The following is a 13,567-nucleotide window of genomic DNA, read 5'->3' as shown; positions in this document are numbered from 1 at the left end:
GGGGGGAAAGGAGGGAAAAAAGAGAAAAAGGAAAAGAAGGAAAAGGAAAGAAGAAAGTGTGCCTGCCCTCTCGCACACTTGGGCCCTGCTCCTGGCAGGCAGTACCGCAGTCTGCTCTCACACACGCACCAAGCAAGCGGCAGAGTCCAGCCCATCAGTTTTGGGGTAGGAAATGCCGCTTTTGGCACCTTTTACGGGGCTGCAGCAAGGGTGCCTTCCCCTTGGGCTGTGTTGCTATCCCGTGTCATCCAGGACAGCCCCGACGGGGCACAACGAGTAACCGCCAGTCAGTGCATTTGTATCATTTTTTTATTCGCTTATTTTTACCTCCAGATCAGGGGAATAAATAAATAAATCAATAAAGCAAGCACTTCTCGCCGTTTCCAGGGTGTGTAAGCGCGCAGTTGCTCCCAGCAGAGCAGCTAACCGCTCCGCGGCGGACGTCCCCGGAGCCGCCGGCGACACGGAGCGCGGGTGCCACGTTCCGGCCCCGGGGAGCCCCGCGAGGCTGGGGGCCGGGACGGCCGCGGCACTCGCACACGTGAGGCCCGGCCCAGTGCGCGGTGCCCCGCGGGGCGGCACGGAGCTCCCCCGCCGCAGGCAGCTGCCTCACCTGGCCGGGCGCCCGCCCCTGCCTTCCTCGCGGAGCGGGTAGGTGCCATAAAACCACGGCAATGAAAAAGTAAGATCTGAGCGACACCCTGTTTATTTCCTCCCCTCTTGTCTTGCGTTTCAGGCACAGGCTGCGCTCGCTAACACTGAGGCCATTGACACAGCACTCCGACCTGCAGCTTCCCAGGGGAGGGACTTGAGCCAGGTGCCAGGAGGGTTTCATAGTCGGACCCACAGCAAACAACACTGGCACGAGCCCTACCTGGGCAAGGTAAACATAGGCTGGCTCAGGTTTCCGTAGGAACAAGCAAAGCACAGGAGAGTTGTACCTTAGGAAAAACAAAAGGATATATAATATATACACACATTTATACATACATATATACATATATATACATATAGTGAAAGGCTGCAAGAAGGGTGTCCAAAGGGAGCAGAAATTACCAGTCCAGTGACACTGATACGTGACGCTAAAGATTTCCCCGAGGCAGATCAGAAACGCATGAGTATCCCAGTGCGACCAAAATATTTTAGCGAGGACTCGGAAGGACCTCCTTCCTCCCACAGCCCCGTTTTGGAAGGGTTTCCAGGCACCTCTTGCTCAGCTGCAGCCCAGACGAGGGGCGCTGACCGCAAATGTACTCCGAATTTAAATGCAGACCTACCAAATTTCGCCCCTTGAAACGCGGGTTCCACGGCTGGGCATTTCCCAGGCCGCCCGATGGCTCCCCCCATGCTGCTACAGACATGCAGCCAGAGGACCTTTTGCATTTATTTCTTTATTTATTTTCAATTAGGAAATTTCACCCAAACAGCAAACAGATATACGCAAAACAAGTAGAGAAAAATAAAAATTAAAATTAAGTCTGCTCCCATATTTCTGAAGTGCTGCTTCAAACTGAACTTGGACACCGCGTGCTTCCCTCCCTAGTATTCCGTTTCTCCCGAAATGCCCTAGTACATTTTTGTCAGCCTTCTTTTTCCCCTTTTATTTTCTTTACTTTATTTTATTTTGGCTGATACCTTCAAGCAATCCGCATGGGCAAGGTGCCCTCGCCTCTCGCACGGGCTCCCGACGCATCTTGGCATCCGCGGGCACCACGGGGATGTCCTGGCAGCACAAGGAGGCTTGAAATCCCTGCTGTTCCCTTACACAGCGGCGGCATCCACATGAAAGAGCTAACACTCAACATGCCACCAAATAAAATCGCATATATGGAGAGTATTAGTGGGAAAGAAAGAAAAAAAAAAAAAAAACAGGCAAGCTGGCGCGGGTTTCTCTTTCAACATCGTCCCCGCTCGCACGCACGCCCCCAAACAGGCAGAACCACCTGCACGTTCCGCGGGCTTTAGCCGGGTGGGAAAATGACTCACGGGCAACCTCGGCGGCTAAAGCGGCGGCGCCCGGGCACGCGCTCCCCCGCGCGTGGGCAGCAGCGGCTCGCGGAGGAGCAACGAGCCCGGCGGGAGCCGCCGCGGGGCCAGCCCCGAGGCCGCGGGGAGGGGCGCGGGGCCGCGCGGGGCCCCCGGGCGGGATCCTCGCTCCTGGGGGAAGTGTCGCCGCCGCGGCGCATCCCGCGGCCCCTGCCCGCGGCCCCCGCTATCTCTGAGAAGTATCTTGGAGAGGTAGCAAAGGGTCGTGGGGAGAGGGGGAAGACACCGGAGTTCGACGGCACCGATCAGGTTTCGGAGGAGAAGATGCCCCGAGCGCATTTGGTCAGGAATCCGGAATAGTGAGCGCAAAGCAAACAAACAAACTAGGGAAAAAAAAAAAAGTCCCAAAACAAAAGTAAAACGAAACCCGCCTGTTATGGGTCCGCCAGTAACTGAGCCTCCGAGCTTCCTGCAATCGTTCCCAACCGGCGGCGTTTCCACACTGCTCCTCTACCGCCTCCAGGTGTCCGGGAGCCGCCGGGAGCCCCGCGCGCGCGGTCGAAGGGCCCCCCAGGCCCCCTCTTCCCGGGGGGCGGACAGGAAGAAATGGGGCCGACCCAGCCCTGCGAGCAGCAAAGCGGCCCCAAACCCCGCGATGGAGACCGGGGCAGCCTCCCCCCGCTGCCGCCCCGACCCGCCACCTCCAGTAAGATTGTGTTTTTTTTTTTTTTCCTCTTTTTTTTTTTTTTTTCCGCCACCTCCCCCTCCCCTGCCCCGCTCCCCGCTCCCCGCCTTGGCCGCCCCCGATCCCAGGACACGCGTCCCGGGGCCGCCGCGGTGCCCGTGCCGGGGGGTCCCGCCCCGACGGGGCGGTGCGTGGCGGGGGCGGGACGTGGCGCTTGAGGCTGAGCCGCGGCGTGGGAACGCGCCGCAGAGCGCCGGGGCGGCTGCGCTCGCCGCGAGGAGCCGTGCCGAGCCGAGCCGAGCCGAGCCGAGCCGTGCCTTGCCGCAGCCCCCCGCCCTCACTCCCTTCACCCCCCCGGATTTACTTATCTCGCTGCGCCTCCCCTGCGCCCGCCGACTGCGGCCGCCATGAAGCGACCTTGCGAGGAAACTACCTCAGACAGCGACATGGACGAGACCATAGACGTTGGCAGCGAGAATAACTATTCGGGGTGAGTGGGTGTCCGTGTGTCCCCCCTCCAAGCCTCGGTTCCCCCGGGTTTCTGTCCCTCCGTGTGCGGCCCCGACCGGCCGCCCCGCTGAACTGGCGTCCCGGCCCCCCAGGCCACCCCTCGCGGAGGCTGCGACGCGCCCCGTGGGGCAGGGGAGCCCGCGGCGGCCTCCCCCTGTGCGCGGGGGGCAGCGGGGGCTGCTGCGGGGCGGCTCGGGGCGAGCCGGTGCCTTTGGGAGCCGGCGGGGGGACCCCGGGGTGCCGCCGGCTCCCGCGCTCCTCGGGAGTGAAAGCGATCCCGTACCCACGGATAAAGCGGGTCCACACGTGCACGTGAAATAGTTTTCCTGATACGGAGCTATGGAGCTGATTTACTCCGGGTAACTGGCGTTATATTTGTATGAGCATGAATTGGCCACTGCAATGATGGGCAGGGATGTTAAAACCTTGCAGGCCAGGCAGAGGCTGTGTCATTGTATGTGTATGCATAATACCATATACTATGTGGTATGTGTACATACAATTACCATTGCTGTTACCATGCATAAATACTTCACATTTTGGGAGACTCCATTCTTCAGACTGCTTCTCCTAGACGTTCCCTAGTTGTATATATATATAGATATGTATTTATGTGGTGAAAGCCATATCAGCTGAGCGAAGCGCCCTCAGCAGCGTGCTCGGTGTTGAGCGGAGCAGCCGCCAGCGCGCGTGGGGGCAACCCGAAGCGATTCCACGTCCCTCGCTGTGGCAAGCGCCGCGTGAGGCCGAGCGCGTCGCCCGCGGTCGCGGAGCTGCCGTGACCGGAGCGAGGCACCTCCGCAGGGCCGCGAGCAGCCGCGCAGCGCCTGACGCGCTCTCCTTGCTTCACAGGCAAAGCAACAGCTCTGTGCTCCGCTCCAATTCCCCAACGACAACGTCTCAGATTATGGCCAGGAAGAAGAGGAGAGGGGTACGTTCTCGTCAACTCTTTTCCCGTGTGACAGTTTGCATGTGTGCTGTGATTTTGGCCTTCAGCGCTTTCTATAAACTTAATATGTTTTGTTTTTTTGGGACTAGATTATAGAGAAAAGGCGCCGTGATCGTATAAATAACAGTTTATCTGAGCTGAGGCGGCTTGTGCCAACTGCTTTTGAAAAACAAGTAAGCCTTTTTTTTCCTCTCTTTTTTTTTTTTTAATGCTCTATCTCATCTGGCAATGTTAGTTCTCTTGTATAGCTCATTAAAATAATATTGTATGTGTCCTGATCTGGCACAAAGCAGGCATTTCAATAAAATGCTTTGTTGTGGCAAAACTATTAGAAACATAATTCATCATAAAGCTGAAAAACATTTCCATTCTTTGGCTTGTTTTTTCCCTTAAGGGTAACAGTGCTCATGTTGTCTCTGTTCTTTCGATGAATTCCAGTAGTGGTTTTGATTAAAAATGTGCTTTACTCCATATTAAAAAAAAGAGTAACAACAGCAAACCTGTATGTCAATTATCCTTGTGTCTAAATACAACCTTCATCGTCCCTTCTTTAAGGAACCTTTATTTTTTCATTTGTGCTCAGCAGTCCAAAGTGCTAAAGAAGAGACTAGGCTATCTAGATTATTCAAGCTTTTAATTGACATTTTAGAAAGAGTGTGTTAAGAGTGGGAATAGACCTTACACCGTGAGCTGGGGTAGTGAGCGGTACTTTCAAAGACTTTCAGTGAGGAAGTGTTCAATGGGAAAGCTGGAAGGATACAGCTGACTTAGTGAACTTTGGTTCAGCTCCGTAGTCATGAAATCGCTGACCAAAGACTTAGCAACTGTGCTGTAAAAAGTCTATTGTGCTTATGCCATTGAATTTAAGTGATTTAGTTATTTTTTCACATATTTATTTTTATTCCTTGGGTTTTGCTTCATTATTAAACATTGTTCCTGTTTTACTGAATATATTTGAAGGTTGTCGGTAAGTTTCAGTAAAAGAAACCTGAATATTAAGAAGTCAATCTCCTTGTAATTAAAAAAAAAAAAAAAAAAAAAAAACAGAAAAACAGAAAAAGTAAAGTTTAGAACCCAGACGGTAAGGTGCTGAATTTCTGTGGTATCCAAACACGGTTAGCACCATATTATTGGGCCTGTTACATCGCTGACTTGAACAGAAGCTGGACAAAAATAAATTTTAAGCATAGAAATTTTAAACCTCTTTAAAAAAAAATTTTAAGCATGGTCAAAGCATCACTTTTGTCGCCTGCAATACGCTTTTAATAACTAATAGCCTTAACTTTGCCATTCCACAGGTTCAGGCAAAGCAGAATGACAGAGGTATTTTCAGCTAGATGAAATAGGGACAAGAGACAACAGTTGTTTGTCCCATTTTATTGTTTACTTCTTGAAAACCACAAACATTATAAAACAAGTCCTACAAAGTCCTTGGAAATTACCCAGCAACATGCAGTTTTTAGCTATTAGTCACTCTCACTGAGACGCCTTGTACTGTGTCTATGGAAAAGACTGAGGCTGAGGAAAGCGCAGGATGTAATTGCACGTAAAGCACAAAATTCTACCCGGAAATTCATGAGTGCACCAAAATTCGTACAAGGAGATGCTGAAAGCAATAACTGAATTTTAAAAACCATATATTGCTATGAAAGTGAGCTTGCGATGTAGCTTGTTCAAGAAACCCCACCGGTTTTCCTGTAATACATGAGGGACAAAGTGACATTTGGCTCCCTGAAGTTTCCTAGTGGGAGGTCTGGTTTCAGGTCGGCTTCCTTTCCACAAATCTCCGCTCTGCTCTCCACGGTTCCTTCCTGGGGAGTTAAGGAGTGTATCGTGGAGCTGCGGAGGACGGTGTAGCTCCCGGCTTGTTTGCCAAGCTGAGCTTCCCGAGCTGCCGGCGCTGTGGAGGCTGTGCAGGCGACGCTTGGAGCAGGATGCGATCCCCCGGGGGCCCAAGTCTGCACGGCCCCAAGGAGCCTGTTGTAACCGGTGCCAATGGATTATCTCTTCCACTGGAGTAGTATTTCGGAGTTCAATTCGGTCATTTGGGCATGACAAATATATGCCATTTGAGCATATACTCAAGGAAATGCCGCCACACAGAATCATTTTGTTTACAGATTAATGCTGCTTTCAGACTCGCGTTTAATACTTTTTGCGCACCTAGGGCACGCTGAGCAAGCCGTAGTTGCGGAAGAGTCTAGCTGACGGCAACGCTAAGCTTTTCCTTTTCACAGTGCTTAGCTTCAGACCCCTGCAAACGAGGTCTCTCAAGAATTTGAGAAACTGTGGACTGTGTGATTGTTTTTTTTTCAATAGGGAACACGAATACAATATCCAGGCGCCAAAGGACATGTCAAAAATTAATGGGCTATTAAGAAACGGGAATACTTTTTGGTATGTGTCCACAGGGACACCTACCGGTAAAAGCAGCAAGCAAAGTTGCAGAAGGGTCGTTATCAGTATCCCTGCAGGCTGGCCGTGCCGTGGTTGCGCTTTCGTTTGGTTGCCTGTGGGTTTAGGGGAGATTGCTGAAAGCTGCGTGTTTATTTCAGCTCGTGAAGGCTTTGCATCTATGCAGACTTCAAGGCCAGCGTCGCTCTGAGCTATAGCCTTAATAGAGCAAGATTGTCGTGCTGGTGCGTCTGTCACCAGGCACGGAGAGCATCGGGCCTTAGGCAAAGCCTGGGATGCAGATGCTCACAAAGGAATTAAGCTGAGAAGGTCCTAGCGATACGGGGAAATTGAAACCATAAGGTTGATCTCAGCGGCAAGTAAATCAAGTTAAAGTTTCTACCACTTGTAAGCCTTTATTTATACAAGTCTCTTATCTCAAAGGGATCTGCCAAATTAGAAAAAGCGGAAATATTGCAAATGACAGTGGATCATCTGAAGATGCTTCAGGCAACTGGAGGTAAAGGTAAGGAGATGATGCTTTTTTTTTTCTCATATTTGGGGAAATCTCTGCAAAAAAAAAGTGCTTTGACGAGCTGTGATAGGCGTTTCCAGATTAAAGGAGTGGAAATCAATGCTAATGGCAGGATTGAACTCGTGGGAAAGAACTACTGGGACAAAAGAAGCACTTGACCCTGGGCTTGTGTTTGCTTTCATAACACTGTGGGAGTAAAGGCTTCATTCACAGGCAGCCCAGTCAGAGATTTGTTTGGGGTTTCCAAAGAGCACTGAAATCTGCGCAGGGAGACAAAACAAATACACAAACACCAAACATAAACAGGAGGTTTGTGGCAACAATTGTGGAGCACAAAACCAATGCTAAAACTCAGTATACGGCAGCTATACCAAAGGAAGTGGATGGAGGGGAACTTGCAATATTGTTTATTCATTTTCTTTGTTCTGGAAAGACTTTAAAATGAAAGATTAGACAGTCTCGTTTGCCAGAACAGACCCCAGTCTTGCTGTGTGCAACTCTAGGTATCAGATAAAACAGACGAGCAGACTGATAGCAGTGCAATCTGCACGCGTATTTACATGCTGGAGTTGTGTGCCCGTCGCTGCTCGTTAGTCAGTGCTGGTGTGACGCAGGGGCTGCACTAGCTGACCCATTAGATTAGCCGTGCCGGGCATCCTGCGTGCCACGCTTGTGCAAGCTGACAGTCCCGAGGCTCGAGGCCAAATGATTTCAGCCACCCACAAGGTATTTTGTATAGTCACGATTTTGGAACGTATTTTGAGTGAGAAACTTGCTAGCCGTCTGCAAGCACAGTCTGGTGTCCTGTGCCATTAGCCTTGATTACCTGTATGCTTCAAAGAGCTTCAATGCAACCAGCCGATTTTCTGCTGCCCCATTTTGCCACGTGGGAGGCTGCCGCTGCTTTTTATCTGCCCTTTCCTTCTTTTTCCATTTCTTAACAAAATAAATAAAATAAAATTTTAATCCGTGACTGAATTACTGTTCCTCTCTATAGCTTGCAGCAATTATAGAATTCAATTTATAACTAGCATATACTAAACAGCAAAAGGTATAGAAAGCATGTAGAAAGCTGGTGTTCTGATTTCTTTTTATTTTTTAAATAATGCACAGCTGATTTGCCTATATTCTAGATGTTAAGAGGCCTTTCCTAGCAGTCAACTGAAACTTCATATGTAAGGATAGTTAATACTATCAGAGGAGAAAGCAATTCTATTAGCTTTCATCTAACAGATACACCTCAAATTCTAGGAAAATATGCAATATTAAATCTAAAAAATAATTTACATTTTTATATTGATATATACAGGAAAAAGTTTCATTTAAAGGATAATAAACTGTCGGTAAAGCTAAGTTCTTGCAAGTTGTGAAACGCCAGAATTTACGGTGCTTGTGCAATTCCAGTTCAGATGGTCTTACGTGTGCGTGGCGGTGCAGGCTTCACTGCACGATTGCGTGGCAGGTTTGTTTCCACAAGATCTGTCTCGTTTGGGGCATGGGATGAACAGAGGTCAAATACTGAAGAAAAAGGTTCTTATTTCTTTCTGTCTTGGATGTGAAGCTCAGTTACCTCTGCTTTATGCCGTGGTTCTGCGTCATTTCTCTTAAGGCTTCAGCTCTCCTCAGAGGTTGGTACCAAACTGCTCTCGCTAGGGCCGGGAGATGAACAGGGCCAGCGGCCTCCCGTGATTTACGAGCGCCCTTCCTCCCTGGGCCTGCTCGCCTAGAAAGGTGCGCACACGGGGCTGTCTCCCACCCTGTGGCCCACGGGCCGGGCTGCCAGCCTGGCTGCCAGCACCATGGACGTGCCGGCCAAGCACCATGGACGTGCCGGCCAGCGTGGGGGCCGCGGGGCTGAGAGGTGGCTGCCAGGCCGCGGCAGCCCTCGTGTTGTGAGAAAGCAGCCCCAGCCCAAGCGGGCACGTTCTTCCTTGGCTGCTCGTTCCTGCCCTCCCGCCTCTCTGGTGCGTGGCTGAGCCGGGCGTTCCTGCGCTTCCGCAGGGTGCTGCTGGGGAAGGGAGAAGGAGCGAGGAGCTCTCATGGCCGCTCCAGCTGGGTAACCACAGCCTTACTCGACACCCAGAGCGCAGTTTGATGCTCCATGGTCCCTGGTGGGTGGCACATCAGTAACAACACCAAGCTTTTCACAAATACTCTGTCTTTATCATGTTCTCCTGACCTGGAGATAAGAGTAATCTCACTGCACAGATTAAGGAATTTAAAAAAAAAAAAAGCTTGTAAATTAGCATTGGGCAGAGTTTAAATCTGCATTTCCTGCTTGTTTAATGTTTTACTTTGCAACCTAGCTAACAGCTTTTAGAACAATTTCCCAAGGTATTTTTAAGGCTGGTGTTTCTTTAACTTGCTGGCATAGCTATTACCGCTTCATAACTCGTCTTCTGAGCCAGAAGCTTCCTTGGATTAGAAAAAATGAGCCCCAGCATTTTAGACTACGGACAAAAGCTATTGTTTTAGAAGGGAAAAATGGGCGCCGGTAGCCCTGTGCACCTCCATGCTGAGCGCCAGGGAGAGCCCGTTCCCTTCCCCTTCTCGCATACACTGAGGATGCCTCACACAGGGCGGGGAAATATGCCGCTCTACAGCACACTCAAACCAAGGCAGAAAGGCATTAAAAAAAAAAAAAAAAAAAACAGCATGGTGCCGTGTCCTACTGTGAGCTGTCCGTAGAGCCGTGGCAGCAGGCAGCTGTCTTGTCTCTGAAGTCTTCCATGGGGCACGTGCTGCCGCGGTGCAGGTGTGGACGGTGCTCTCCGGCTGACGTGGAGGTGCTGTTTTGGCTTGGGACCAATGCTTTTTGCTGATGGTGCAAGCGAGCAAAGAGGAAGCGTGATTTGTCGACAGCAAGTTGTTCTCGACGCGATCTCGGTATAGGTTTACTGCGTCTTGGCAGTGAAGTCAACTCGGGTGATTGACACCTGGGTCATTCTCGGCAGCATTGTTGGTAGCTGGCAGTTTTTGAGTGGTTTAGCTAGGCTGCCGAGGAGGTGAGCTGCAGGTGCAGCCAAGCAGCACTTGAGAATTTCCAGGCTCCGCAAAACTCCAGCGCATGAGCGTGTGCGGCTGGCGGGGGATATTCTTGGTTTTTGGAAAGAAACCCAGTCATTTTAAAATCTCCTGTGGAAGGGAGAAACCTGGAGAAATTAGCCAACTGTAGCAAAATGAAGCCTGGAAATCCCAGCTCTTACCCCATTCTCACATTGTGTCTCAGCCACCTTGCTCAAGACTGACACTGAGGGAGTAAGAATAGTCAAGGAATTGGGACATCTCCTCCCAGACAGGAGCTTGAACTCAGGAAAAACTGGAGACAACGATCTCTCCCACATTTCCAGTTCTGTGCAAGAAGCAGCTCATTGGAAAAGCTGGGAAGCCCTAGCTTGAGTAGAGCACTCTCAAGATGCAGACTCACTAAGATGTAGCTAGGAGCCACGTCCTTAACGGACCTGATACTTGGGATTTTGGCTTTGCGTCAGACAGGTGGAGTCACGGGAAGTCCAGGAGTCTCTAGCACTTGAGACTCACTTCATGCCAAGCTGTCAGGCAACTAAGCAGGTATCCTGTTAGCTTACCACAGATCTCCTGCCTGTTTTTTATCAGAAGTTCACTCAAACCAATACAATTTCACTGTTCGATTGTGGTGGATCTGACAGGAAAAAAGTTGCAAGTGCTTTTTGACAAAAATCCTTGACTAGTTCTGCTCATTAGTCTGGTAACTGAGTGATGGTTTTTCTTGGGTTTCATTTTATGGTGTCAAACAAGAAAGGGGGCTGCATTGAAAGCATCGTCAGAACTTGGCAAGAAGTTCTATGTGGCAGACAAGAGATTTCGGGCAATGTCTCTTAAGTGGAAAGTTAATTCCGGTACATGGCAGACAGGGTTTGGGGCAACACCTATAGATGTGCCCAAGTTAATTCTGCAGTGCGGGTAAGCATAGCAACAGAGAGGCTCTTTTCTAGCTTAAAAGTTGGTAAATTGATAAGACAGTGAAAACAGCCCTCTAAACTGGTGGAATTTTTCAAAAAGATTTAGATATTTTTGATGCTAGAAGGTGCAAGGCTTAAATATAAGTATTGCTACCAGAATCCTCTATTAATAAAATTACTTGATCTATGTATGTTAACAAACATCACAGTCACACATACTTAAATATTTTAATACTTTTACTGAAGTCAAGCAGACGAGAATAGATGGGACATGACTAAAGGGACTACCTTTAAACTAAAGTGGAATAGTTTTTTGTAGTTGAAGAGTCACAGCTTAAACACTAGGTTTGATGCTTTTGGAAAGCGAGTATCTTTTCATGTGCATTTAGTAATACTTTTTTTTCCCCAAATGCTTTTTGTCCCACGCCTGTGGAGCTCCGTTTGCTCTTTGCTGAAATACCTCACGGGCTGCACGACTGTCAGTCTTCCATCTCCAAATTAGCAATGGCATTACATAAAACGTTTTCTCAAGCAAAGTTTTTTATTGTGTGTGTGCAGAGTCATGACAAGATGTTTTCAGTTTGTAGTTAAATAGCACCGTATGTCACACTGTCTTAATGACTCTACAAAGTAGATGAGACCCCAGCAGCATTTTTAACAACCAACTTGAGGCGTCAAGAAGCAAAACTTAAGTGTTGGGATGAGTGAAGGCGAAGTGAAGGAAAGGCAGCGTAGTATGTGCAAGCCGTTTAATCCTCAGCCTGTTTCTCGTGCATGTGTATTGTGTGTGTATAAATGTCTCTCACACATATGGGGTCCGTGCTACACTGCAGAGGTTTGCTGAGGAATTTCAGGGGAGGCATCGTATAGCTTTTTGGAGCCTCATGACTACTTATGGTCTTAATTCTTTTCACTTGTGTGCTGTTTGCAAGAGCAACTGTAGCCTATTGCATTACAGGAAAGGTCACACAAATCATTTACAGATCGGACGGCAAGCTTTTCCCGTTGCAAATTTTAACCCCCACGTAGAAGATGCGGCAGCTGGCAGGCGAAGGTCACCTCAGCCAGGTGCCACCCTGTGTTGACCAAGAGGTTGGCTCCCTGCTCAGCATCTCTTTTGCGCTCCCCTTGCAGGTTATTTTGATGCTCATTCGCTGGCCATGGACTTCATGAGCATTGGTTTCCGGGAGTGCTTGACTGAAGTCGCCAGGTACTTGACCTCGGTGGAGGGCCTGGACACATCGGACCCACTGCGCGTGAGGCTGGTGTCCCACCTGAGTACCTGCGCCTCACAGCGGGAGGCCGCCGCCATGACCTCCTCCATGGCCCACCACCACCACCACCACCACCACGCGCTGCACCCGCACCACTGGACGGCCGCCTTCCACCACCTGCCAGCCGCACTGCTGCAGCAGAGCGCGCTGCACTCCTCCGAGGCAGCCCCGTGCAGACTCTCCTCCGAGATGCCCCCGCACGGCTCGGCCCTGCTCACGGCCACCTTCGCCCATGCTGACGCCGCGCTGCGGGTGCCCGCTGCTGGCACCGTAGCTCCCTGCGTCCCGCCTCTCTCTACCTCTCTCTTGTCCCTCTCGGCGACCGTTCACGCGGCTGCCGCCGCCGCCACGGCAGCCGCCCAGACCTTCCCCCTGTCCTTCACGGGAGCCTTCCCCATGCTGCCCCCCAGTGCCGCCGCCGCTGCCGTGGCGGCCGCCACCGCCATCACCCCACCGCTCGCCGTGGCCGCAACGTCCAGCCCGCCGCAGACCGGCAATGGAGGCAATAGCAAACCTTACCGGCCCTGGGGGACTGAAGTCGGGGCTTTCTAAGGGCTCCCCCTACCCCTTTCCCACCCACTTCTGGCTCCCTCCTGTCCTGCAGCGCGCGCTTTCCGCCGCTGGACCACGTGGCGCTGGGCGGCCTCCCAGCTCAGCGAGGGCCATGCCTGCGCGCACAGCCTTACAGATGCCCACAGGGGCGGCCAAGGGGCAGCGAAGCCGTCCCGGCTCCGGCGTCATGGGCGGAGGACACGGGTGATGCGTTTGTCTCGTTTCGTTTTGCTTCAGGCACCTGGAGGGAGCAGCGGGGCCTTCAACAGCGCCTTGCCCGTACCAGCACATAGAGGTGTCCTGGGGGATACGTAGACACCAGGACTAGTAATTCCCCAGCTCTGCGTCTTCGCTTGGCAGAGAGGTGAGGGCTGGTGCCTGCGCCTCTCCTGAGGCAAGACAAGAAGGTTGAGCTGCATAAGTGCCTGACATTTTAAATAAATAATAGTAAAAAAAACCCTATTTTATATATATATATAAATATATATTTGTGTGTTCTGCTAAAACAAGTAACATTGCACAGGTATGGAAATGATGTAGGAGAGGGAGGCAGTCCTGCATTAAACTTCCGAACTTTGATACGTTTCCAGGAAAAAGTGTGCTCTTCGAGCAGACAGCTGTACTTGGCCAAAAGATTGCTGAGAAAGAAGGACCCACTCGACAGACCTAGTTTTTTGCTTACTTAGTTTACTTTCTTTGTACAGCCTTGCCAGTTCGTGACATCTAGGAGAGTATTGGTAA

The 13,567-nt window shown here is 50.7% G+C and overlaps 1 protein-coding gene across 1 annotated transcript; it reads left to right on the top strand.

Moving 5' to 3' along the window:
* The first annotated feature begins 3,032 nt into the window (after nt 1-3,032).
* HEY2 (hes related family bHLH transcription factor with YRPW motif 2) lies at nt 3,033-12,826 on the top strand. The gene is made up of 5 exons (XM_088530312.1): nt 3,033-3,161; nt 4,034-4,112; nt 4,220-4,303; nt 6,969-7,050; nt 12,135-12,826. The coding sequence occupies exons 1-5, from the start codon at nt 3,079-3,081 to the stop codon at nt 12,824-12,826; spliced, it is 1,020 nt and encodes a 339-aa protein (XP_088386438.1). The 5' UTR covers nt 3,033-3,078.
* Nucleotides 12,827-13,567: the final 741 nt, after the last annotated feature.

This window comes from Tinamus guttatus, unplaced genomic scaffold (genome assembly GCF_059628265.1).
Source record: "Tinamus guttatus ecotype Peru unplaced genomic scaffold, ASM5962826v1 Tinamus_guttatus_pri_ptg000366l, whole genome shotgun sequence".
NCBI lineage: Eukaryota > Metazoa > Chordata > Aves > Tinamiformes > Tinamidae > Tinamus > Tinamus guttatus.
The sequence above is the reverse complement of the archived record's forward strand: the minus strand, read 5'-3'. Positions and strand labels throughout refer to the sequence as shown.